This window comes from Pipistrellus hanaki (assembly GCF_964339955.1).
Source record: "Pipistrellus hanaki genome assembly, chromosome: 6".
In the NCBI taxonomy this organism is placed as follows: Eukaryota; Metazoa; Chordata; class Mammalia; order Chiroptera; family Vespertilionidae; genus Pipistrellus; species Pipistrellus hanaki.
The window spans coordinates 63,046,863-63,071,250 of NC_140508.1; the positions used below are offsets into that span (position 1 = coordinate 63,046,863).

General features: G+C 51.5%; 1 protein-coding gene across 2 annotated transcripts in view; it reads right to left on the bottom strand.

The window, feature by feature from the left end:
• ALDH1L1 (aldehyde dehydrogenase 1 family member L1) overlaps window positions 1-17,041 on the bottom strand; it is a 35,968-nt gene extending 18,927 nt beyond the window's left edge. For both annotated transcript variants that reach the window (XR_014795281.1, XM_084887311.1), the window contains exons 1-13: window positions 16,910-17,041; window positions 14,895-15,129; window positions 13,726-13,891; window positions 11,780-11,881; window positions 10,914-11,003; window positions 9,916-10,053; window positions 7,900-8,025; window positions 6,140-6,231; window positions 4,781-4,928; window positions 3,246-3,365; window positions 1,933-2,060; window positions 1,017-1,167; window positions 664-734 (exon numbers count right to left, since the gene is read on the bottom strand). Coding sequence is in view for 1 of the 2 variants with exons in the window: in XM_084887311.1 (XP_084743437.1) it covers window positions 664-734; window positions 1,017-1,167; window positions 1,933-2,060; window positions 3,246-3,365; window positions 4,781-4,928; window positions 6,140-6,231; window positions 7,900-8,025; window positions 9,916-10,053; window positions 10,914-11,003; window positions 11,780-11,881; window positions 13,726-13,891; window positions 14,895-15,129; window positions 16,910-17,036 (1,694 nt within the window). In the remaining variant the exon portion in view is untranslated. The remainder of the gene's footprint in view (window positions 1-663; window positions 735-1,016; window positions 1,168-1,932; window positions 2,061-3,245; window positions 3,366-4,780; window positions 4,929-6,139; window positions 6,232-7,899; window positions 8,026-9,915; window positions 10,054-10,913; window positions 11,004-11,779; window positions 11,882-13,725; window positions 13,892-14,894; window positions 15,130-16,909) is intronic.
• Window positions 17,042-24,388: the final 7,347 nt, after the last annotated feature.

The window sequence follows — 24,388 nt, forward strand, 5'->3', positions numbered from 1 at the left end:
TGCTTGGCCTGGTCTGGGGAACCCCTGCCTTGTAGTTCATGCCACCTCCCTGCAGCCTCACCCCTCCCTGGGGGCTAACGGAGGGGTTTTCCTGCTTCCACAGCCTCCTCATCCTAGGCCTTTGGGCCATCTGATGGTGATATAGGGCCCTCTTCTGCTGGGTTTGAATCATTTCCCCAGTCCCTAGTTTTATCTATGCTGACTGGGTACTTAAATTTTTCCTTACACTCTGCTCTTGCCTCGTTCTCCCTCAGTATTTCTGTTCCTTGGGCTGCGTGGGAGTCCCTCATTTTAAAGCACATTAACTATTATACCGTTTCACATGCATTTTTTAGAGTGTACTGTCTGTTTTCCTCCATGACCCGGACTCATATAGAGTTTTTGTGGGGATTACGTAAAATTATGTTTATAAAGTAGTTAAAATAGTGCCGGGCACAGAGCAGGTGCGTGGAAGTGGAAGCTGTTTTTATCCTGAGAATATAAATTTCCATCAGTTTTTATCATTGTTTTATCTCCAGCCCCTGAAATGTCTGCCACATAGTAGTTGGCAAATAAATAGATGTTGGATAAATACTTAAACAGAAGACGGTATCCGTGCCCCACACATTGTGTTGCGTGAAAGCACCTGGGTGTGGCCACTCGCCACCCCGTGCTGGGACTCACCCGATTGGCTCCTTCCTGGTCAAGGTCAGGTTTCTGTTGGGTCTGGCCTGGTTGATGGGGATGGTGGAGCCCTGGAAAAAGCATAGTGGGGGGTTGTCAGTGGGAAGTACCAGCCCAGTTTCTCTTCCCTTCCCTTTGGATAGCCAGCCTGCCCCCTGGGGCCCAGGGAAGAGCAAGGTTTTGTCTGTGACCTGACATCCCCACTACCGAGAGGGGTAGGAGGCTCAAACCTCCCCGATGATGTATGATGCTGTTCTACAGCATCCAGAGTAATGTGCTGCCCTGGGACCTCCCTGCCGGGCCAGGCCTGCCCGTGTGAGTGCTTCTGCAGGGGGAAGGAGCCCAGTCCCCACCTGGATCTTGTCACACCAGCCAGCAAAGTAGCGAAAGGTCTGGATGGACATGCCCACGTGGGTCTTCAGGGCCAGGGTGTAGACAGCGCCTGCATCCAGAGCCTCGATGGTGGCCAGCTCCTCCTGATGCTGCTCCATGAGGTCTGCCAACCTGGCCAAGGCATGGAGGAAGGGAGGGAGATGGATCCCGCTCTGGCAGCTAGGTATGACTGGCTCCCCAGATTCCTAGGGAGGATCTGTCTTATCTCCCTGCTGTTCTGGGGAGCTGACTAGTGACTTTCTCTAACTCTTCCCTCTGGATCTGTCTTGCCCGCTGCTCCCACAATTGCATCATGTCTTATTCCTATAACGTATTCCATATTCCATAAAATCCATTGGTAGTACTACTTCCCTCATTGAACCAGGGGCACTCTGCAGCAGCCATGTCTCAGGGAAATTCCAGAGCAGCAATGGGCATACAATGGGCATGCCTCCTCCCTGGGGACTAGAAGGCTGCATGGGGCAGGGAGCAGGTCACCGGGAGTTCTCAGGCCCTGACATGTCTGTCCATCCTGGTCGAGTCTCCCTTTACAGCGGTGCCTGGCACCACCTCCTCACTGTCTTTGTTGTCGGTGGGGTTATCACATGCACCGCCAGATGGAAGAAGAACATCTCCAGAGAAAGGCACTTTTTTTTGTGCTGGCACCGTCTACCACAGGGTCCCTATTCCAGGGCCAGCAGCTCACCGCCACCAGCCCAGGCATATACGTTCATAGCTCTGACTGATCTTCAGAGGCTCTAGGTCATTAGCCAGTGGCTTCCTACAATGGAGGGGTGCTCCAAGAAGCCTTGAAACTAAAGTGAAGGCATGTCCCGCATCCATCCTGGCCCTGAGCTGAAGGTGGTGGGAGCTGACAGGTGGGTGTGTGGCTCTCACCTGTACAGGAGCCGGCCTCTGTCCCGGGCACTGATCTTCCCCCACAATCCATTCTCAAAGGCATCTTTTGCAGCAGCCACTGCCTTGTCAACATCGCTGGCCTGGGCCAGGGCCACCTGGCAGATGACCTGTGGTGGAGCAGAATTCTGAAGCCTTCCCTGGGCTCAGTGGACACAGACACACCTGCCTGCTCCCCCGCCACCTGGGTGCACTCAGAGGAGAAATTCTACCAATGGAAGGGCTCGGGGAGGGTACAGCCAGAGTAAGATGAGGTCATGGGAAGGTATATTTGTGTTTCTACATACAGGGACCTTCTCATAACCTTCTCACTGAGTCAACACAGGGCAACAGTCTTTGGTTGCCAACTAAGGCTGAGCATTTTCAAACTGAGAGCATAGATCCATTCATTTAGTGAGTCCCAGGCAAAGGTTTACTTTTTATGTGGAATAAAAATAGACAATGGGGATGACTAGACCTGTCCCCTATCTGCATTGCATGCCTGTGCTGTGGACACATATGGTCCATAGCACAGGCCTGGGTGCAGGTGGAAGAGAGGGGCTGGAGGGCTAAGGCCACGCTTTCTTGCTGGTCACTACAGATAGCGCCTGCTGGGCAGCCCTGTCCACACAGCCTCCATCCCAAGACCCCCAAAACAGGCCGTGAGGTGCTAACGGCACTCCATGTTTTTGCCGAGGGCACTGTGCCCTTTGTCTGTGTCCCCACACCTTGTCCTTCTCTTTGTAAAGCACTTTCTTTAAACTTCCATCCAAAGATTCCCTATTTTCTGCAGGGGCTGGAGTGATACTGTACTAATAAGATGGGGCCGGATAGAAAACGTTCGGTAGATACTTGTAAGAGTAAGTGTTGCCTCAAGTATGCCCGTGTGTGAGAATGTGTGCATACATGGGTCATGATGTAAGAGGGCCATAGTCAAGAATCCAGACAAACACAGAATTCAAGGAAGAATTTCCAGACATTAGGGTACAAATATTTGAGAAGGTAGGGCCATGCTGGAATAACTGTTGACATGTGGAGGGGAAGGAATGGTTTGAAATTCATTCCAGTTTCCAGAGCAGGCTCTTTAGAGTCCTGCCCCAACCCCCCACCAACCCTTCCACACTACACCTCCCTCAATGTCATTGCTGTAGGGAGGACTGGTGATGGTCTGCAGTCCTTTTGTGTCCAAGCAGAGATTCCCCTGGGCCAGGATCACCCCCCACCCCAGTATCAGATAGGGGAGTAGATGGGCAAGCAGACCATGGATGGGGGAGCAGTGGGAGGGAGGAAAAAGAAGGTGCTGGGCCTGCACTCACACTGCCATCTGTCGGGTTGATGGTCTCAAAGGTCTTGGCACCCTCAGCATCCACAAATGTGCCCCCAATGAAGAGCTGGTGGGGCATTCGGAGGGTCAGCTTGTTCACTTCCTTTTCCACCTGGGAAGAAAGGTTTCACAGGCTTTAGCTGTAGTGTGGATTCTTCCCAAATGGGCATCATTGGATGGCACAAACCCACCTGGAGACACGGGAAACACAGATGGATAGACAACCATTGGCACGCATGAGGCCAGACTGCCTGGGTTGAAGTCCTAGCCCTGATATTTACCTACTGTGTGACTTCAGGCTGTTTGCTTGGCCTTCACACAAAGGAAGTAGGTAGACAGGCCCTTGTAAGTCACCAGACATGACATCAGCCCCACTACTCACTCACCTACATATCTGCAATTCCAGGCTGAATGCAGGAGCATCTGAGAAACCTGTTCCGCAGTCATTTGTTCACAAAGCTATAGCCAACCTAAGGTCCATCCTAACCACCCATGTTTTCTGCATCAGCTTTTGTTTCAAACTACCAGACAAACAAACTACCCCAAAGCTAATTGCTGTAGGAGTTTGTACCGAGAAAACCTAGAGATAATTTTCAAGAGTGTCTTTAAGAAATACCCTACCTGGGTGGCTCAGTTGCTTGGAACATTGTCCTGTACACCAAAAAGGTTGTAGATTTGATTCCTAGTCTGGGCACACATGGAAGGCAACTGATCGATATGTCTCTCTCTCTTTCTCCCTTCCTCTCTCTCTCTCTCTCTCTCTCTCTCTCTCTCTCTCTCTCATAAATAAATAAATAAATAAATAAATAAACAAACAAACATATCCTCAGGTGAGGATTAAAGGATAAATAGTTTCTCTAAGAAACAGACTTGCAATTACTTCCTCACTCTTCCATAATACAAGCTAAGTGTATAGCAACATTCTTTTCCTTGTTGGGAAAACACTCCCAATTCCTTTCTCTCTTGCTTTCTTTCCCCCCCCCCCCCCCACCTGCCACTCCCCCTGGCATTTCAACAAAAATAATTTAATGAAGAGAATTGGTAACACAGGTGATGGAAAGCTGAGAAGCCATGAATCAACCCAGACAGCAGTAACAGCAGGAAGCCACTGCCCTCACAAATGGAGGAGAAGGTCATACCAGAACCAGGGGCTAGGGCCACCCAGGGGCACCAGAGTTGAGGCAGGTAACCTAGGAGGGACTGTGGGCACAGTAGAGATCTAGCTGAAAAAACCAACACAGGAGAAAGAGGGAGAGAAATGCTTGGTAAGTGCCTCTTCCTATTATCCTAGTCTCGTGTCTTGTGACTCAGAACTTAACCTACATACTGAGCCTTAGAAAAAACTTTCCTCTGTTGAGTTTGCCCTATGCCCTGGCATCCTCAGGTTCTCCAGAGCGGCCAGGGAGAGCTTGGGACACTGAAAGGCGGGCACTTGGGGGGACCAACCCAATGGTTCTTTTGGATCCATAGCAGTAGATGCTGAGGGGTCTATAGGGTCATGCCCCCGTGGGGAAGCCCGGAACTCACGTAGTCAATGATGCACTCGCCCTCTTTGTCATCCCCTCGCAGCTTTCTCACTAACAGCTGGATGAAGTCCTTGAAGGTGGTTGCCATGTAAACGTCTTCGTTTTCCAATTCCACACCATCGCACAGCTCTTTCACTTCCTCCACCAGCCTGAAGGAAAGGAGACTTTGAAAGTGGGACCTTGGGACGAGGCATGGCAGACCTGCATTATTCTCCCTTTTTTATTTTAAACTATGTTTTTTATGAGCCCTGACTGGGAATCGAGTTGGTGAACTCCTGGTTCATGAGTTGATGCTCACTCACTGAATCACACTGACCGGGCTCTTTTTCTTTTTAATCCTGAACCTTCGTTTTATACACTGTTAAATGGAAGGCAGGGCAATTCATGGGAAGCTGAAGAATAGGTAAACTAATCTATGGTGAAATATTGTCTATGGGCTACTGACTGGAAAGGAAGAGGAGGGAACCTCCTGGGGTGAACTGGTATCTATCTTGACCAAGATAAAACTTACGTTGTATATGAAAGAGATCACATCATCTATAGGTTATATATTATATAGCTTGTGTGGGTTACACAAGTTAAACCAAAGCCTACCAAACTCTGTCTTAAGATCTGTGCATTTCACTGTACATAAACTTATATCTCAATTTTTAAAATATTAAAATCATGATTCCTTTACCCGCAACATACATCTGATGGGAACACTTGTGAGGTTAGATTCATTTGCTCAGGCCCAACCTGCCTGTCCTCCCTCGACCCCCACCTTCTGCACTCTTCGGCTTCCACTGGGGGTATTGAAGCTTGTGGCAGTTTTAAAACAGTCATACATTAACTGATTCTCTTCCCATTGAAGGGGTAGGTCTCAGACCCCTGCCCCTGCCCCTGAGTCTGAACAGGCTTGTGACTGCTGAGACCAGTCAAGTCAGGGGCAGTGACTCGATGGGGAGACTTTCCAGGCTGGGTGACGAAAGGCGCTCCCACGCCACCTGCACTGTTTGCCGGCAGTCTCGCTCTCAGCACCATGAAAAGTCCAAGTCCCCAAGCCACCACATGCAGATGCCTGGTGAGTGGTGCCAGCAAAGCAGCTGCCAGCCTTCCTGGCCCAGGTGCCAGGCATGGCGGCGAGAAGCCAGCTAGCAGTAGTGCATCCCTACTCAGCTGTCCTAGCTCCTGCCAGTCCACTGACGTGTAGCCATTCAGGGTGGCCTGCCAGGCCTGCACTCATGGGCCCTTTCTGGATCACTGAGAAGCATAATCATGACTATAACAAATGGCAGTGGTTTCCCACCCTTACATTTTGGGCTGATGAGTGGCACAGCCTCAGACAACTGGGATGGGGCCCCCCCACTCCTGGCCTTACCTCACCACATCCACTGATGCGGCCCCCGACTTGAAGAAATCGGTGGAGTCTTCTACCTCCAGGACATTGGGGAGAATCCGTTTCCAGGCACTCTAAAGAACAGGCGTGGTGAGAACACAGGGGAGCTGGGAGCAGGTGTCAGCTGGGTGACAGCAGCCCCTGATGTGTGCACGGTATCAGGCTTAGCTCTCTGTCTACTCCAAGGTGCAGCTGCATCAAGGAGCCTGAAGGTCCTGGCCTGACCACCACCTAAAGTGTTTAGAACTCTACCTGTACACACTCTAGAAGTACCTGATATTTTTTGATGACTTAGGCTCTTTGCCAACATTTTTATAGATCTTAATAGATGCTACTAAATTGACCATTTTCATATACATTCTCTCCTCCAACCACTCACAACAACCACAGAGATGGGTTTATTCTTTCCATTCACAGATGGACTCAGCTGTAGCAGCTTTTGACTCAAGTCCAACTCTATTAACACATAATCTCATGCCACTCTGAATGCCACTCAATTGTAAGTTCCAGAGGGCCAGTTTGTCCAACTGGCTCTTTAACTCCAAAGTGGGCATAGGGCTGGGGCCAGAGCAATTGCTCCAAGAATATTTTAAAATTTTTTTTTTTATTGTCCAAGAATATTTTTTGAATGAATATGTTTTTCTTTTCTGTTTTTTAGTCAGACATTCAAATGTTCAGCTTTCAAATAAGGAAGTTCTTGGCATTCTCCTGTCTCTCCCTTGATAAATCCTGCTGGTCTGTACTTGTCATCAACATCCATACCCATCCATACCCATCCATACCATTCTCCTGTCTCTCCCTTGATAAATCCTGCTGGTCTGTACTTGTCATCAACATCCATAAATGCTGACATCTATCTACACTAATAAAAGAGTAAGATGCAAATTGGCCATACCTTTGCAACATCCACCAGCCAATCAGGAGTGAGTATGCAAATTAACCCAACAAAGGTGGCAGATTAATTTGCATACACTGAGCAGCCGGGGCATTCTGCACCACCCAGCCACTCTGGGCTCTGGGCAGTGTGGGAAGGCAGAAAGGTGGCTCTAGGACAGAGTGAAAAGGTGGCTCAGGGCAGGAGCAAAGGTGGTGCTGGCAGCCAGGGGAAGTAAGGCCCATTCTTGCACAAATCATGTCTCTAATAAGCACATAATCTCACTGCTCTGAATGCCACTTAATTGAAAGCTCCAGAGGGCTTGTTTGTCCAGCTAACCCTCTAACCCACATGTGTCAAACACAAGGCCCGCGGGCCAAATCCAGCCCGCCAGGCCTTGCAATGCGGCCCGCACCGCGCTGTCATCACTGCACTCCGCTGTCAGTTTATGACATTGTCAGTTTATGACTGTTCAGTAAACCATTTGGCCCGCGATTTAGGTTGGATTTTAGATTTTGGCCCCTTCTCTGATTGAGTTCGACACCCCTACACGGTCTAACCTAATGGTACGCCTTGGGCTTGGCACCTGACTCAGCTATTCCAGTAGCTTCTGTTTCATTTGTCCAATGTTGACAATGAGTCCCTAGAAGAGTCATAGACAACTGACCAAATCTCAGGCTTCCAGAGGTAGAGGAAAAAGGGACAAGAGGACATAGAAAACCCCAAGACAGGATAGAACCAACACTGTGCCTGGGGCCAGCACATCCACAGAGAGTGCAGAGAGCCTGACTCCCAGGAGTGTGAGTCACAAAGCACATACACAGTGCAGGACCTGCCCAACCACACAGTAGCCCTGAAGTGGTCTCACCCGCACAGCCTCCATGGTGGCCAGTTCTGCCTCCGTCAGCTCGAGGGTGCTGTTGTCTTCTGCCCTGAAGAAGTGCGAGGCCGGCATCATCTTGCCATCCTCCAGCTGGATGTTCTTCACCAGCAGCTGCACAAGAAAGGATTGTTCAGGGCCTGTGGTTGCCCTGATGCAGGGAAGAGAGCAAGTCTGCAGAGAGCACTGTGCTTCCTCTCCAGCCCTCACTGCAAGAAAGGCAGAGGGAGTCTCAGGTGCAGGTGGGGGGTTCAGTCGGGAGGCTGCTATGTGAGGACACAGAGGAAACTGAAGCTCATGCTCAGCTCTCCCTGTCACCAACCCCATCATGTTCTCATTCTCTTATGTGCAATGGCTTTATTATTTCTATAAAACAGATGCCTGTGCATTAGACAAAATAATTCCAGCACTACTTTGAAAACCAATTGAGAAGACAATCTATCACCAAACTCCCCAGCTCCCCAAGCCCCATGAGAACATCTGGTGAAGGTCATATATGCCCCTCTGGGGAACAGAGGGCTTATTGAGGTAGGAAGAGGAGCAGGTATACTGTTGGGTAGAGAAGGACATCTCTGTTTAATAATAAGTTTGTAGAAATGGCACGTACCACACATTCCCTAATAGATCTGGTGCCAAGTCCCATGTCTGACCCCTAGCTTACTGCCTTTTGAATAGGTTCTGGAGCTTTCTGTGAGCTAAAGCCCAGCCATGCCCAGCTGTAAGGTCCCAAGAGATGGTTCAAACAAGGGTTTCCACCAAGGCTGCCCCTTTGCTCTGCTGTACCTGTGGATATCTCAGAGATGGAGCTGGTACCCTTCCCTCATAAAGGGCCCTGCTACAAGCGTGGGCAGTTAGTGGCCTATTTCTGTACCCGTGTCCTCCTCTATGTTGGCAGATAAGCATGGTCCTGCACAGAGAGGCCAGGGGCTATGTATCTTTGACCCCCACCCTACCTCAGGGGTGCAGAAATCGAGAACTGAGTAATGTGAGGATGTCGGGACATGATCAGCTGATGTAAGTCACACTGCAGAGCCTGTCCTGATTAAGGCTGGGCTGCTCCAGAACCCTCTGTCCTAGCCTGCTCCCCCGAATGGTCCAGAAATCATATGCACGAAATTTCCCACCTCAGGAACCACTTCTAGGGAATGTGATCCAAGACAGACCTGGTCTTCCAACCGCATTTATCAGTCATGATAAATTGGCCTGTACACACACACACACAGCAATGCAGCCAAGGGTCAGCATCTGGGGTTTGTTAAAATTTCCTAACATGCTCACAGTCCCTTGCCTGTCTTCTTTCTTCCCTGCCCCTGGTATCTTAAGGTCCCGACCTGCTCAGCAATGCACGCAGTGGCACTAATAGAGAACCATGGCCAACTGGTGGGCCTCAGAGTCAGAATTTTAGGGTTTGAATCCCACCTCTGCCACAAACTAGGCTTTTTTTGTTTTGTTTTTGTTTTTGTTTTTAATCTCGGTGCTTCAGTTTCCTTCTCTGTAAAATGGGTATAATATTGTATTAATACATATCTCATTGGGGTTGTTGGGAGAATTAAATTTAATACAGAAAGTGCTCCATAATATGAGCTGTTTCTGAACTGCAGAGTCTGCTAATACAAATCGGAGCATGCTATGTGCCTGACATGACTCCAGGGCTCTTCAAAGAGAAGGAAACTGAGTCACGGTGCTTTAATGACCACGCCAGTGGTGCTTGGACACTCTGCAGGACTAATATGAGGCCCCAAGTTCAGAACTCCCTGCAGGGGGCTTCCCCCTGATTCTGACACTCCCACAGGACACCCAGCTCTGGGGAGGGCACCTGGTCCAAAAGAGCAAAAGGCCAGCCTTCCTGGAACAGGAAGTGGGCAGACCCAGTGGTCAAAGGCACACATGGACTCCTAGAGCCTGCCGTCTTATTTTCTCCACAGCAGCCTGGGGTCTACTGCAGGGCCAGAACCTCTGGCCTTGAAGTCTCAAGGGACACATGACCCACAGCAGCGCTGTTACCATTCTGTCATCGTTCCCGAAGAGGATCAGTCCCGCTTTGGTGACCACCCCAGGCCGGTGGGCTCCCGGGATGGGCAGAGCTTCTCCCTCAGGCACCAGGCCTGCAGTGTTCAGCGTGGAGTTGAAAAACGTCAGCTTCTGTTTGGAAACAGGACAGGAAAGCCAGAAGGCAGTGAATGAGAAGAGGTCCCCACTGCTGGCAGCCTAGGCGGGGCTGGGCAGGGCTGGACAGGGCTAGGGAGATGACGTGGGGGCAGGGAACAGTGCTCTCCGGGCCTGGGACTCTGCCTCAAGGGGCACAAGCAAGGCCTCGGTGGCCTCGAGCCCTGAAGCCCAGAGTGCCCCTCAGACCTTTGGTATTGGCTCCAGCCTCAGATCCCAGGTAGACAGACATTGGGAGAACATCTGCTCAAGACACCACAGAGAGGACACCAGCCCTGGGGGTGCCACCAACCACTGGCCACTTTGAAATGGGTCCCGTGGTGGTGAGGGCAGCAGGGGCACTCCCGGACACAGTCTGAGTGGTTGGTCAATGATGAGGGGTTAGGACAGTCTGGGACTTTGTGGAGGATAGGACTGCCCTCCATGGGGTGCAAAGTCCCTGCTTAAGGTCTTGCCAGACCCTGACCCCTCAAGAGAGCCTGTAAGCACCATCTGACTTGCCTCCCACCCAGCCCCTGGCCTAAGCATGCTACCCCTCCCCCTGGGGCTAAGTCCACATCAGAAGTGGACCTGGGGTCTCTACGAGCCCCAGGGGTGAGCGTCAAAATATTTTACAACCAACACAGCTCAACCCCAGATTTGCTGCAGGGCCTGGAGGCCTTGATCCTTTAGCCACTGCATGGCAGGTAGGTCCCATGGTCCCGGGGGAGGGGCTGAGGTGGCTGGGGGCACTCGGGTGGGGTTGGAGTTCAGGGCAGTGGCTGTTCGCCAACCAGTTCTGCAGTCGGTGGGGCACACAGTGCATCTAGCTCAATCCCAGTCACGCGTGAACACACCTGCCCGCAAGCCTCTGTCCAGGCGCCCGGCACCTTGTCGTTCCCACGGATCCAGTTGTGAATGGCCTCTGCTGGCTGCTCCCAGTTGATCTGTGGGGGCAGAACGGGGCTGCTTAGCAGGTCTCTCTCCAGTTGCTGACCATCTGGGCAACACCTTTGCCCTCCCCTCCAGCCTGTGGGCCCGTGGCAGTAGGTGACGCCCGGGGAAGAGAACGGGGAGTCCGGCTTCTTCTCAGACACTAGTCTGCGTTCCTGAGCTGGGTGGGTGTCTCCCTGGTACCCACACTCCGGGTGCTCTCTGACCCTCAGACTTTGGCAGGTTGAGTAAATATAAACTAATGGTGCGGGGGAGCTACTGTCTATGGTTAAGATGGCCAAGCCCTTACCCAGAGTTCCCAGCACAAAGTGCAGGCCCATCCCATAGTGCCCTGCTGCCCACAGCTCCTCCTGGCCTACAGGACTCACACAGATCCCCACATAGCACCTCAGGAGCAGAGAGCAGAGATACGGCCCACAGACTCCACAGCTTTGAGGAACTGAATTACCTCTCGTCCTCCCTCGTCTTAGAGACTGCCAGCACGACAGCTGATTTTACACACACACACACACACACACACACACACACACACACTTCTCCCTGGGGACTCTGCCTGCCCATTCTTCCTAAAGAGAAATGAAGAAAAACCCAGAAAGGACCCAGACCCCTGCCTGTCTGGGCACGCATGCCTTCCCTGTCCACAGCTTAGCTCACGCTTCCCCAGCCTGGGCGGCCCTCTCCTCTGGCCTTAAACAATTACAATCTGGGGGATTCTCACCCCAAGCTGAGCACAGCCTGGCCTCAGGGTGGGCGGAGTCCTGGCACTCACCTTGGCTGTTTCCTTCTTCTGAATGCCCTCGTAGGTGGCTCCTTCCTCAGGCTGAGGGACTCTGGGGGCTTTGCCCTCGGCAATCAGTCTCACAGCCTGCACCTGGGGAGACCCGGACAGTCAACATTCCCGGTATTAGGACCTTCCCCTTACTCCCGTCCCCCGGGTTCACACTCAGTCTGGCCCTGCCCCACAGGAATCACACATGCCTGGCACACCACAGGCAGCCAAGAAATATCTCCTGTATGAAGAAATGGAGCTCTTCTGAATCCAATTCCAATCTGTACAATGGGCACTAAACTCCGCCCTTTCCACTACACAAGGTTTTGGAAGATTACATAGAATACACATACACATATTTCCATGTTTTTATCTAAAACCTTCCCTGCCTTGGTAAGGAGGATGGGCTGTGAGCCTCGCGATGGGTTTGGAGGTCTGAGATTAAGCAGGAAGTAGTTTCTCTGTTCAAGAGGAAGATTGTGGGAGAAGGGATCGGGGCAGGGGGAAGGGCAGCCAAGAAGCCTGAGCTCATTGTGAGGAAGGGGCTGTGGGAGAGCCCCAGACACAGCGAGACGGAGAAGTGGTGGGAGTGTCAGGAACGTCTAAAGCAGGACTGCCCAGGGGAGTGCTCTGTGGCAGTGCACACGCTCTACGCCTGCACTGTCCAGCACAGGGTCATTGGCCATGCGTCGTTCCTAAGCACTTGACATGTAGCTAGTGAGACGGAGGAACTCAATTTTTAATTAGAATCCATTTAAGTTAATTTAATACCTTCATGTGACTGGTGGCTGTCCTTCGCTATTGAACAGCACAGTCTTAAAGGGTATTTTTAATTGTTTCCTATGAAATGTGCAAGTAAACCCCTTTCTCAGTCTCTCATACAAAACCTTCAGCAAATTTACTTTGCATGGGAGAGAATCTAGTTCTACATACGTGAAAAGTAAAAGGTGGCCACACACCAGACTGCTGACATCTGGGCAGCAGTGAGCACTCTCACTGCACTGTTATGCTCATTGCTACTTCCAAGCAGCAAATGCTGTCTGTCCTCCTGGAGACTCCTCCTGTCTGACCCCTGCCTGCCACTGGAACCTGTGAGAAGCAGGAATGCTGGCCATCATTGGCTGGCCTTCTCCCGCTGGACCACCAGCAGGCCCGCACACACACCAACTCCCTTGGGGTCACCCACAGGGTTTGCCTGCCAAGCCAAGCGTAAGTGTCTCTGATATCAGTCATCTTGTCTCTTCCTCGGGTAACACTGAGTTTTCTTGTGAAAAAAAAAAAAAAACAACAAAAAACTCAGTCCACAAGACTACCACTGGACCAGCCTTTCTTCCCCCACAGGCCACAACAGAAAGCATGTGACTGAGGCTAGCCAATCAGAGTACCACATCATCCTGGTCAGTGATTAGCTCAGGGTGATCACATAACCCCAAAACAGCCAATCAGTCTTCTCTGATTTTTTCATTCATGATTTCTAGGAAAAAGAGGATTTCCCTTCCTTTGGAGCCCAGTGGTATAAGCCTTGAGGTACCAGTGACTTTTTTTCCTACCACTTGAGGGCAGACAACTTAAGAATGAAAGTAACCAAACAGAAAAATAGATGTAGGGTGAAGAAAAAGAGAAAAATAGAATCTTAGTGACATGGCTTATGCCTCTGGATTCAGCCACGCTTGACACCATCCCTGCCTTCAGTCTTCTCTATTTAATGAGCCCAAAATGTCCCCGTTTTGGCTAAAGCTTTTTGAGTTTGGTTTTTCCAGTTGTAAGCAAGAGTCCTGCCTAATACAGGATATCAAATGTCCTAATCAAGCCTCTTTGAAACTGTGCAATGAGAGCTTTCTCCCTCCAGAACCCTTGACTTGGGGGTACAAATTCCCAGCCAGCTGCAGGGCAGGCTGGGCCTAGAAAGGGAGTCTGGGACAAACAGGCTTGCTCCCAGCTCTTACCATCCCTTTGATGCCTTCGGGGAAGAGGAAGCGGTTGTACAGAGTGCTCACGGTGTCGTCTGGGAGGATCTCACACTCCCTCTGGAGCAGAAGGTCCCCAGTGTCCAGGCCATCATCTGCCCAGAAGATGGTGAACCCACCTTTTTTATCTCCGTGAATGAGGGTCCTGGGGAACAGAAGAGTGAAACCCTGAGTCTAGCAGCAAGGACCACAGAGAGGAACGACTTGGGGGCAGCCTGTATGGACCCTCTTGACCCCCTCCACCCTTGGGAGGATCCATGCCTGCTCTGGTCAAAATGGGAGGGAGAAATAAAATGCTATTTATCGACACCAACCAGGCACTGTGGAAAAAGCCCAATGTGCCTCGCAACTTAATCTTCCCCAATGACGTAAAACAGGCATTGCACGCCCCCTTTACAGACAAGGAAACAGATGCAGAGGAGTGAAGAGATGTGGCTGTAGAATTCCAACCAGACCAGTCTGGCTGCAAACCCACTCTCTCTTCCCAGCTTAGATGTCTCCCCACCCTGACTACTCATCTAAACTACCCCACCTACCAGGCGCATCACCCACCTATTGTCTTCTTAGTATTTCTCATCCCCACCTTTAGCTCTTTCTAAGTCGGGTGCTACTGCGAGGATGGCTGTGGGTAGAGGGTAGAGCAGACCTCTGGACACATCACCTGGCTGGTGGTCCTGGTAGCCTACCAGGTGAGGCCCCTTGACACACTGCTTCTGAGATCCCGAGGCAGCATGGGAACATGCCTGCCCCTCTGAAGCTCACTGTGGGAGTGCAGAGGACTCAGCGAGGCTTGGCCCCACCTCTCTTGAGTGTGCTTGCCGATGGATAACACTTAAACCCGTGGTCGGCAAACTGTGGCTCATGAGTCACATGCAGCTCTTTGGCCCCTTGAGTGTGGCTCTTCCACAAAATACCACGGCCTGGGCGGGTCTATTTTGAAGAAGTCACGTTAGAAGAAGTTTAAGTTTAAAAAATTTGGCTCTCCAAAGAAATTTCAATCGTTGTTCTGTTGATATTTGGCTCTGTTGGCTAATGAGTTTGGTGATCACTGACTTAAACCAATCCGGTGTGTGGATGCCATCTCGCAATGCAGCTAGGTTGAGGGAGGATGACAATTCAGACAGAGGGGGCTGTTGCTGCCAGCTTACCAGTTGATGGCCGAGGCCCCTCGGTGCCGGGGGAGCAGACTCGGGTGGTAGATGATGGAGCCGTGGCGGGGCGCGTTGATGACCTCCATGGGGATGAACTGGCTGCAGAAGGGCAGGACGTTGAGCTCAGCACCCAGAGCCTGGTATTTTGCCAGCACGTCAGGCAGAACCTGTCCTTTCTCCCTCCAGCGGGGGAACTTAAACACGGGCACTCCATCCTTCTCGGCCTCCAGGCCTGTGGGACAGGGAATGGGAAAGCAGCCCCTGTTGGCACCCACCTGCACGTGGCCACCTGTGCCTTCCCAGCAAAGTAACGCCTGCCTCTTCTCTCTAGGCCTGTCCCTTCCAGCCTCCCCCACTGCCCAGCCAGGCTCCACCCCACAGCTCAGAGCCGCCCATGGGCAGCACCAGCCAAGGGTGAGGTTTCAGGGACTGCTCTCTGGTCTGACTTCTGCTGACAACCGAGAGATGACATCTGAGCTCCTCCCTCCCTCTCCCAGACTCCTGCCAGACCCCCAACGGCTGGCCTTCTGCCCTCATATCACTCCCCAAGGCCTCACACCATGCGCATCACCAAGTTTCTCTACCTGCTCACCAGGAAGGGGTCTGTGACCTGCAAACCACAAAAGCACTGGCCATACGGGTGCAGGAGGGACACTGACAGGCTGGAGAGGGGGAGTAGAGGAGGGGCGATGAGGGTGGGGAGGGCTCCTTCCTCTCTGTCAGCATTACCCCAGCTTCACTTCCTCACCCAGAGAAGCAGCTGAGTCCTTTGCAGTCATCCCAGTATCTGCATAACTAGCTTCAGTGCACACAACCCCCTCTTGCTGGTGACGGCACTCCAAGGTCCAGGTCCCAGCCCTCATGCCGATCTTCCCACCCGGTTACCAGCCCCCAAGTCCAGCCCACCCTCCTCACGCGTCTGAATTACAGCTCCCCCAATTCCAACTGTTAGAAGTCACAACTTCTTCCCTCGACTTTCCCTAGCCTTGGTGGAGGCAGCTGACTCCTGCAGTCACTCAATCGGTACCTTCACGTTCTCTTTGGCCCGTCCCTCATTAGCGCCCATCGGACACTTGCTTGTACTTGATTCTCAGTTAGCACTCCTGATGTCTGGCCCCTGACTGGACCTGACCCTCCTTCTAACCCCTCCGTGTCTGTGCCCTGGTACCCAGAGGTGTCGAAGGGGTCAGTGTGAGCAGACTGGACTATGCTTGCAAAAGCTGTTCCCATGTGACCAAGGGAATACTTCTGCGTGGCATCTGAGGTGAGGTCAGGTAGCAGCCCCATTCTGGGTCCAGGCGCAGGAGCTGGTGTCAGCGGCCCCTGGGTGGCCCTGGCCAGGGCTGGGCTCGGGCTATGGCATAGGTCCGCTCTAAGAACGGGCCTGCACCGCTGTCTGGGGAGACTCAGCTATTATGAACCAAGCCTGTGTCTGGTCAGCCCCGCAGGCCCCTTTCCTAAGCCCGGCCCCCTCTTCTGTGTCTGTCAGGCCGGAGAGGACCTGGGAGTGTCCCCGGAGAGTAGCTCAGCCCCTGATTCTCAAATTGGTCCTCCAGCTTAACAATAACCCACAACCTTCGGACCAACTTCAAATTGGTCCTCCAAGAGCCACAGGCATTAGCATCACCGGAGAACTGGTTAGAAATGCAAATTCTCAGCCCCCATTCCATCCCCCTGAACAGAAACTGCCAGGGCGGGGCTTAACACTCTGAGTCAGCCCTGCTCAGTGGCGGGGACACAGGGACCCCCTGCCTGGCATCCCTTTCAGGGCCTGGGGACTCGGGTCAGAGAAACATGGAGTAACCAGACAGCCGGGCTGAGAGCAGGCAGAGTGTTCCCTGGCTTTTCTCCAGGATAGAAGCCCCATCTCACAACCGGGGGAGGGGGGGAAGGGGAAAGGTTTCCAGGGACACCCACGGCCCCACCACGAGATCCTGCGGGCTTCTGCTCCCATCCACTGCTGCCTGCCTTCTTGGACACCCCTATCCCCTGCACCTAGACCACCCACTCACCAAGGGGGTCCACCTTCCCGTTCTTGTCTGGGACAGTGAACACGCCCACGACCTCATAGCCTTCCTTCTTCAGGTGACAATACACTTCCTGGCCAAACAGGCTCTGCCCAATCACTGCGATCTTCATGGCAGCCAGGGTGGGTGGGGAGGACCTGGGGAAGGAATAAGGTTGCAGCATTAGGAAGGGCTCGCTGGCCTCCAGCAGGCCCGCCCTGGTCCTGTTGTGGCTGGCAAGACCCTGTCGAGGCAGGGTTCCAGGCCAGGGAAGGAACGAGCAACCAGACCCACAACAAAGAATGTAGCATAACTGTTAGTCATAAAATAGTTCTGTTGCAAGGCTCAACCCCCAGGCAGGCACGTCCTGTTTCCAGTAGCCGTAAGGCGGGACAAACAGACCAAACCAGGTCAAACAGAGACTGCTTAAGCCAGGGGTCCTCAAACTTTTTAAAGTGGGGGCCAGATCACGGTCCCTCAGAGAGCTGGAGGGCCGGACTATATGAACTACTAATTCCTACTGTAACACCTCGGCTGCGCTCACTGCCCAAAAAACCTGGCGGGCCGGATCAGACTCCTCTGCGGGCCGCATGTGGCCCGCGGGCCGTAGTTTGAAGACCCCTGGTTAAGCTGAAAATAAACCCTCACCCCAGGTGTTGATAAACTTTAAATATTACTGTACTAGTGGAATTTTTCTATAACTTATAACTGACGTTTCTTTGTTAAAACTTTTAGCCAATCATAATCTGCCAGGCATCCCTAAGACGGGGATAAAAGTAGCATGCTTAGAGTGGGTCGGGGCTCTCGTTTGCTCGCTGCTGTGTCAGTTGAGACGTGAGCCCGGACTCGAGTTCATAATAAAGGCTTCCTAAATTCCAATTTGGCTGACTGGTGGTTCTCATTCACAGGTCGCCCACAACAGTCCAAGAGTGGCAGCTGCACAGCATCTCACATGCACCCCCATCCCCAACCTCTCAGCCCCCTTTCTGGGGCGTCCTAGTGGCGGGAGACCAGAGGGAAAGGATCCCCAAGGGAAGGGAGTAGATTTTAGATGTCACAGTGGGAGAGATGTACAGAGATTGCAGAAGTAGGAATTCCTACTCGAACCCTCCAAATTGGAACATTGGGGGTCACGTTGCCTGAGGTATATCTGAACATATTTCAGTAACTAACCGGTCTGTGATCTTGGTCAAGCCTCAGTTTCCTCACTTGTTAGTGAGAAGGGTGTCACGTGCCTCCAATGACTTTCAGCCTATATATAACTGAGCCAGGAAGCAGCAAGGGCCTGATGACCTTCACCTCACAGAAATGCACGCTTGCTGGACAGGCCCTGAGGACTGGAGGTGGAGGTGGAAAGTGGGAGGGGGTGCCACTGGCCAAGAAGAAGGAAGGTACATGGAATGACACATACCTAGATCATGCAATGTCTCCAACATTTGCTCACTCATTCACTGTGCTCATGTCTGTAAAACCTGTTATTCTCCTAGAACATTTCTTTAAATTGTCCATTCACAAAATCATACATACTTTACTAAAAATTTATGAAAGCAACAAGCCTCATACATACAGAAAAAGGCACAAAACATTAGTATGTAGCTCAATGAATGGTCACAAGCAGAATACACCCTATAGTCAGCACTAAGAAAAGAAATTACTTCAGAAGCCCCGTGAGCCTCTTCCACGTTTAACAATATCAAATACTTTTGCCTGTTTTAAAATACATATTTTTTCCTTTAAATAAATAGAACCGTACATTGTAATGTTCTGTGGATTTATCCCCCTTAACATTACCTATGTTTTTGTACTGTGCTCACTCGGATTGCTGCATAGTATTTCATTGTGTGAATATAAACACAGGCATTTATTTATCCACTCTGCTGCTGATGGGCATTTGGGTAGATTTCCAGTTTGAAGCTATTACCATGGTGCTTGTGCACATTTCTGTGGGATATGTATGTAGGAGTGGAATTCCTGGCTCACAGATATGAAAATATTTGGCCGTGGCGTATTCTGCCAGTTTTCTGAAATGGTTGTACCAATTTCCACTTCCATGTGCTCTGCCTTGCAGCCTTGGGCCTTGTCATCTCAGCTATTTATAATCTGTTTCACTCCCAGAAATGTATGAGCTAAATCACTGAAACAAGTAACACATCACCATGATTTTTAAGGTATTTGTGCAAACACCTGTGTTTGTGTACTTGCCCAAAGAATTAAAACAGAAATGTTAAAAGTCACTGGATGGAGGGTTTTTTGTTTTGTTTTGTTTTTTTGCGGGGGTGGGTTGGGGTGCTCTGGGGAGGGTCAGAAGGAATGACTGCATTTATCCTTTTCTTACCAGAATGCTGTTCGTTGTTTGATTTTGCTTTTTTTTCAATCCTCACTCAAGGATATGCTTTTATTTAAAAAAAATTTTAGAAAGGAAAAGAGAGAGAAATACTAGTATCCATGTGAGAGAGAATCATCCATTGGTTGCCTCCCCTATGTGCCCCAACCGGGGATGGAATTGGCAACCTAGGTATGTGCAATGACCAAAAATCGAACCCTCAACCTTTTGGTGTATGAGAGGATGCTCCAAACAACTAGCCACCCAGCCAGGGCTTCTTTTTCTTTCCCTCACTGGGCATTTGTTCCTTGTGGAAGCAGATAGAGTCTGGCAGCCAGCAGGTGAGGCTGTTGTCACAGTTGAGGAGTGGTGAGAGGGGCCTCAGCTAGCCATGGCCGCGGGCCCTCAGCGAAGAAAGATCAGGTGCAGCAGGGGGAGGAGCTGGGAAGAGGAGACAACAGAGCCTGCGTGGCAGCCTGGCAGCCTCCCAGCTTGTGCCTCCTTTCAGAGTTGAACTGGTCAAGGTCCTTGCCCAGGCGGGGTGCGTGGAGATGCTGTGGGCTGCGCTGGCAGCAGTAGGAATGTAACGGTTTCCCAGGTCTCCTACCCCCGACCCCACCCAGGATTGGCTCCCCAGGCTCCAGCTACCAGGCCCTGCTGAGCGAGCGGAGAGCAGCTCCGGGTCACCGTTATTTGTAGCCTTCATTGCCCCACAAGGTGTCCCATTCCTCTAACTGCCATGTGCAGGGTCCAAAGCTGATTTCTCTCCAGCCATCAGCCTCTCCGGCTGGGCACGTGGCTGGCAGCATCCTTTTCCTCCCACAGCCAGGGTCCCCTGGGGCCTGGGCACAGGGGACAGGCCTAGAGCACTGGAGGCTGCAAACCTGGCTTCACCGCAGCCAGTAGCTTTCTCCTCTGAGCCTGTTTCCTTGTCTCTGTAAGGGATTGTTTCCCAACATTGGTGCAAAGGTTAATAACCAGTCAGCTTTCACAGAGGCCTCCTATGCCCGATACTGCATAAGCGCAAGTAATTCTCAAGCAACCCAAGGAGGCTGGTTATTGTTTATCTCCCTTCTCCATTTCAACCCAAGAAACTGAGATACAGAGTTTGGGGAACTTGCCTAAGAACACAGAGTAGGAGGGAGTGGGGAGGGACCAGAGCCCACACCTGTTAACCCCCAGTCTGGGAACACTTGTAAATTCCGTCTCTGTCCGCACACCTAGACAGGTGCCAAATGAGGGGCCCCAACAGGAATGGGCGGGGCCTGGGCTCTGAGTGGGGCAAACCCAAGAATTAAGTCGTGGGGTCCAGGCTCCTCTGGCACAGAACCAACAATAAGATAGTTTTCATAGTCCCTAGAATACGGTATGGAACTTAGAAAAGGGGGCTTGTTGTCCCTCTATCACCCACCGTCCCTGTCTTGCTCCTTTTCTTTCCAAACCTGTTTTCTCTTCTGTAAACAAGGAACATAACCCTACCCAAGGGCTTGAGGTCCTGCCCAGGGACCCTACCCAGCCCCTTGCGGGGGGGGGGGGGGGGGGGAGGGGCGGGACTTTAGCCTAAAGACCCCACACCAGGCTGGAGGCTCCGCTGCCCCAAAGGAAACCCCGAACCCAGACCCCAGGACCCCACATTCCCACCGTGAGGCTTGTAGGCTCCCCAGAGCCGCGAGCTGGAGCCCCTGGTTTCCTGGGGAGAAGGGCGGACCGGGGTGCGCGGGGACTCACCTGGTTCGGAGGGAAGGAGGGGCAGCGGTCTCTGGCCTGGAGGGACCCCTGAGAGCCGGGCTCCTGGCGCGGGGGCTGGCGCAGGCTGCCCTGGGAGGCGGAGAGGTGGGACCTGCAGCAGCCAGTCCGGCCACGGCCAAGGCCAGAGCCCGGGAGGGGAGGCGCCGGGCGGGGGGCGGGGGGCGGGACGCGGAGCGGCTGGAACCCAATCTGGACGGCGCGGGGGGAGGACTCACTCACCTTCTCCGGGTCTGCTCGCTACGGCTCCTTCCAGAATTCACCGAGCGTGTGCTTCAAAAAGGAAAACTCTTGCCAACCCCGGCAGTGTGCACCCTCTCACTCAAAAACAAAGCGTCCAGTTCCTGCCAGGTGCTGTGCACACAGGTAGAACCAACCCAAACCCTCGCCGCTGAGCCTCCTCCGTGCACCTGGAAGAGGTGTGCACCGCTCGCCTTGGTCCTTAGGGGTTTCTGCCGCTCAGGGCCGCCCCGCCCTTCTGGGCAATTCCCCTCCCAGCTCCGCGGCCACCTCCTCTGGATGCCACGACCCCTCCCTCTGGCTCCCAACCTGACCAATCCCGTCTCAGGCAGGGCTATCTGTTTCCCTCTGGACCAAAAAACAATTCAGGGAAAAAGAACGCAGAGGAGAGAACAAACCTGCCCACGTGTCCTGCCTTCCAGCCCGGGTCTGGACGCCTGCTCCCACCTGGGTGCCTGCCTCCACACCGCCCTGGACCTCCCTGTGTCCTTCCCAGCCTTGGGGCTTGTCAGGGCTCTCTGCCTGAATTCCAGCCACCTGGACCCTCCCTCTGCAGTGCTTGCACACATCAAGCTTGCTCCAGCCTCCAGGCGTGTGCATTGGCCTCTGCTGGAGCATTCTTCTCTCAAATACTACAGAGACTTGCCCTCTCTCGCCTTCACAGCGTGGCTTACACGTTGAATACCTGATGCAGAGCCTCGGGAAAGCTGCTCTAGGTCACTCTGTCTAACATCCCTCAGCAGCTCTCTGTCACATCACCCTCTCCTACCTCCTTCACAGCACTCACTGTATATCTGAGATTTCCTTGTTCATTATCTGTCTCTACCACTAGCTTCTGAGCTCTCTGAGGGCAGGAGACTGGTGTGATAAAGTCACCGTTGTGTTCCCAATACACAGTGATGGCACCTTGTATATGCTAAATATGGCTTAATGCCCACATGCCGGGATGAACACCCAGGACTGAGTTGGCCCATCTCTACTGATGGGCTCATTCTTGGGAGCTGAGCCCTGATCTTCCTGCTCCAGCCTGCAGGACTCCTGGCTATCCCTCACATACACCCAACTCTCTTGACTTATAAACTTTCCACACGCTAATTCGTCCTCTTCCTGGAGGGAATCTCCAACTCACATAGCACACCTTCAGGGCAGCTCTCCTTAAACTCATCGCCACTAGGACAGATTATATGACTACAGAGGGGCCTCTAACTTCCCTTCACGCACCCCCTTCAATGGTAATTTTATCACAGCTCCGGGATGATTTGATTGATGATGTGAGGGCAAATACTATTTTGGTCCCCAGGAATTCCCCAACATTTAGTGCAATGCCTTGTGTTCTAAAGGTGCTCAATGAAATTTGTGGAATAAATGACTGAATGTCAGGGGTCTGGAACGGGAAAGTAGTGTAAGCAGAACTCTGAAGCTAGAGCAGAGAAGGCAGAATAACAGGTGGCAACAGGAACCACTCAAAGGGTGACTAAGAGACTGGACACCCCAAAAAGGTGCTAGAAAATCAGAGAAGGACCCATGGTCTTACAGGGTACAAGGAGCAGGGAAGGAGGTGAGTGTAAGCAGAAAGTTTAGCAACGCTGCCACCTGCAGTAATGTGGGAAAAGAAAATGTGCCAAATGAACTGGGTCATCTGGTAAGGAAATTTCAGGCAGACTCTTAAAGGTGCTTCCTAGATAGATATAGAGACAGTAAAGCAACAAGCAGTTTGTCAAATTACAGTGGGGAGGGGAGGAGGATCTGGGGGAGATAATAGATCAACCGAAGGACTTGTATACGTGCATATAAGTACAACCAATGGACATAAAACTCTGGGGAGGGAGGGGATTTGTGGGAGGGAGAGAGGGGGGCAAAAAAAATCAATAAAATATGTAAAAATAAATAAATAAATAAATTAAAAAAAAACACACATTAAACAAACAAAAAAAAAATTGTGAGGAGAGAGATAAGTCAAAAGGACTGTTAAATAAAAAGGGACCAAACTTTGCTGGTTTAAAAAAATTCTCAGCTTCTCCAACTATCAAGTGATGCTTACATTAACTAACAACTTCCGGGCAGAGATGCAGTCTGGGGCCATGCCAGGGAAAGGTGGTTTAAAGATGAAGCCAATGGGGTGGCTGTGAAATCCTTCCTTAAGTTCTCAAAAACAGCCAAGTGGCACCTCAGAGCAGTCAGTTAAGTAGTAGAACTTCCAGGAGTCTTGACGTTGTCATTTAACCAAAGCCCAATGTAGAGAACTAATCTCAAAGAGGTGCCAGTTATTTAGAGGAGTGGACCTCCATAAGATTCATGGAAAACACACAACGTTTTTAAAGATAATTATATTGGCACAAGAGTGCCAGTTTGGAGCTTGGACTAAAAGAATGAGAGATAGTACAAATAAAGACTTCTGGAACTGCCCACCCCAATTCTACTGGCAATAAGCAACCCCAAAAATACACGGAAGCAAATATGGGCTGCAATTATGGAAACAAAAGGACCCTAAAGGTGGAACCAGAGAGGCCCACCTTTGCACGAGAATATCTATGTGTGCCTGTCCCACCATTGTATGCTGGAAGGAGGATGTAGACGTGTATGTTGAGGTAAGGCGGGGGCAAGAGTACAGACAACTTGTCTCTGGAACTCACAGGTCTATAAATTGAGAGCAACTAGCATGTACACTGAAGGAAATATACCCAGGGAGCCTCCTTCACATCCAAACCTGATTTGGATTCAAATATTCTGGACTTGGAGCTCATTCTGCAGTAGGATGGGACTTTTGGCAAGGGGTGGGTATTAGGAAGGGTGTGTATGTTTTGCAAGTGGGAGGACAGTTAATAATTTCTGGCTGCTGGGTGAACTCTATGACACTCTTTAAACTCTTGGATACTCCCTCCGTCAAGAGGAGGAGTACAATTCCTTGACCCCTTGACCGTTTACTGGACTTAGTAACATGCTCCTAACAAATGAAATAGGGTAGAAGTGACAGTATGTGGTTTTTGAATTCATTATTCCATAGATAGAGAAATTGGGCCTGTGGTCTGAAGTGGCAGAAGACAGCTCGTCTGTGTCCTAGAACTCTAAGAAAACCTCTGAATGAGTCATACTGAACACCCCTACCAGTTCAGTTCACGTGCAAGGAATGCTCCTTCACTTCATCTATCTCAGCTTAGGTTCAGGGATTGGCTTAT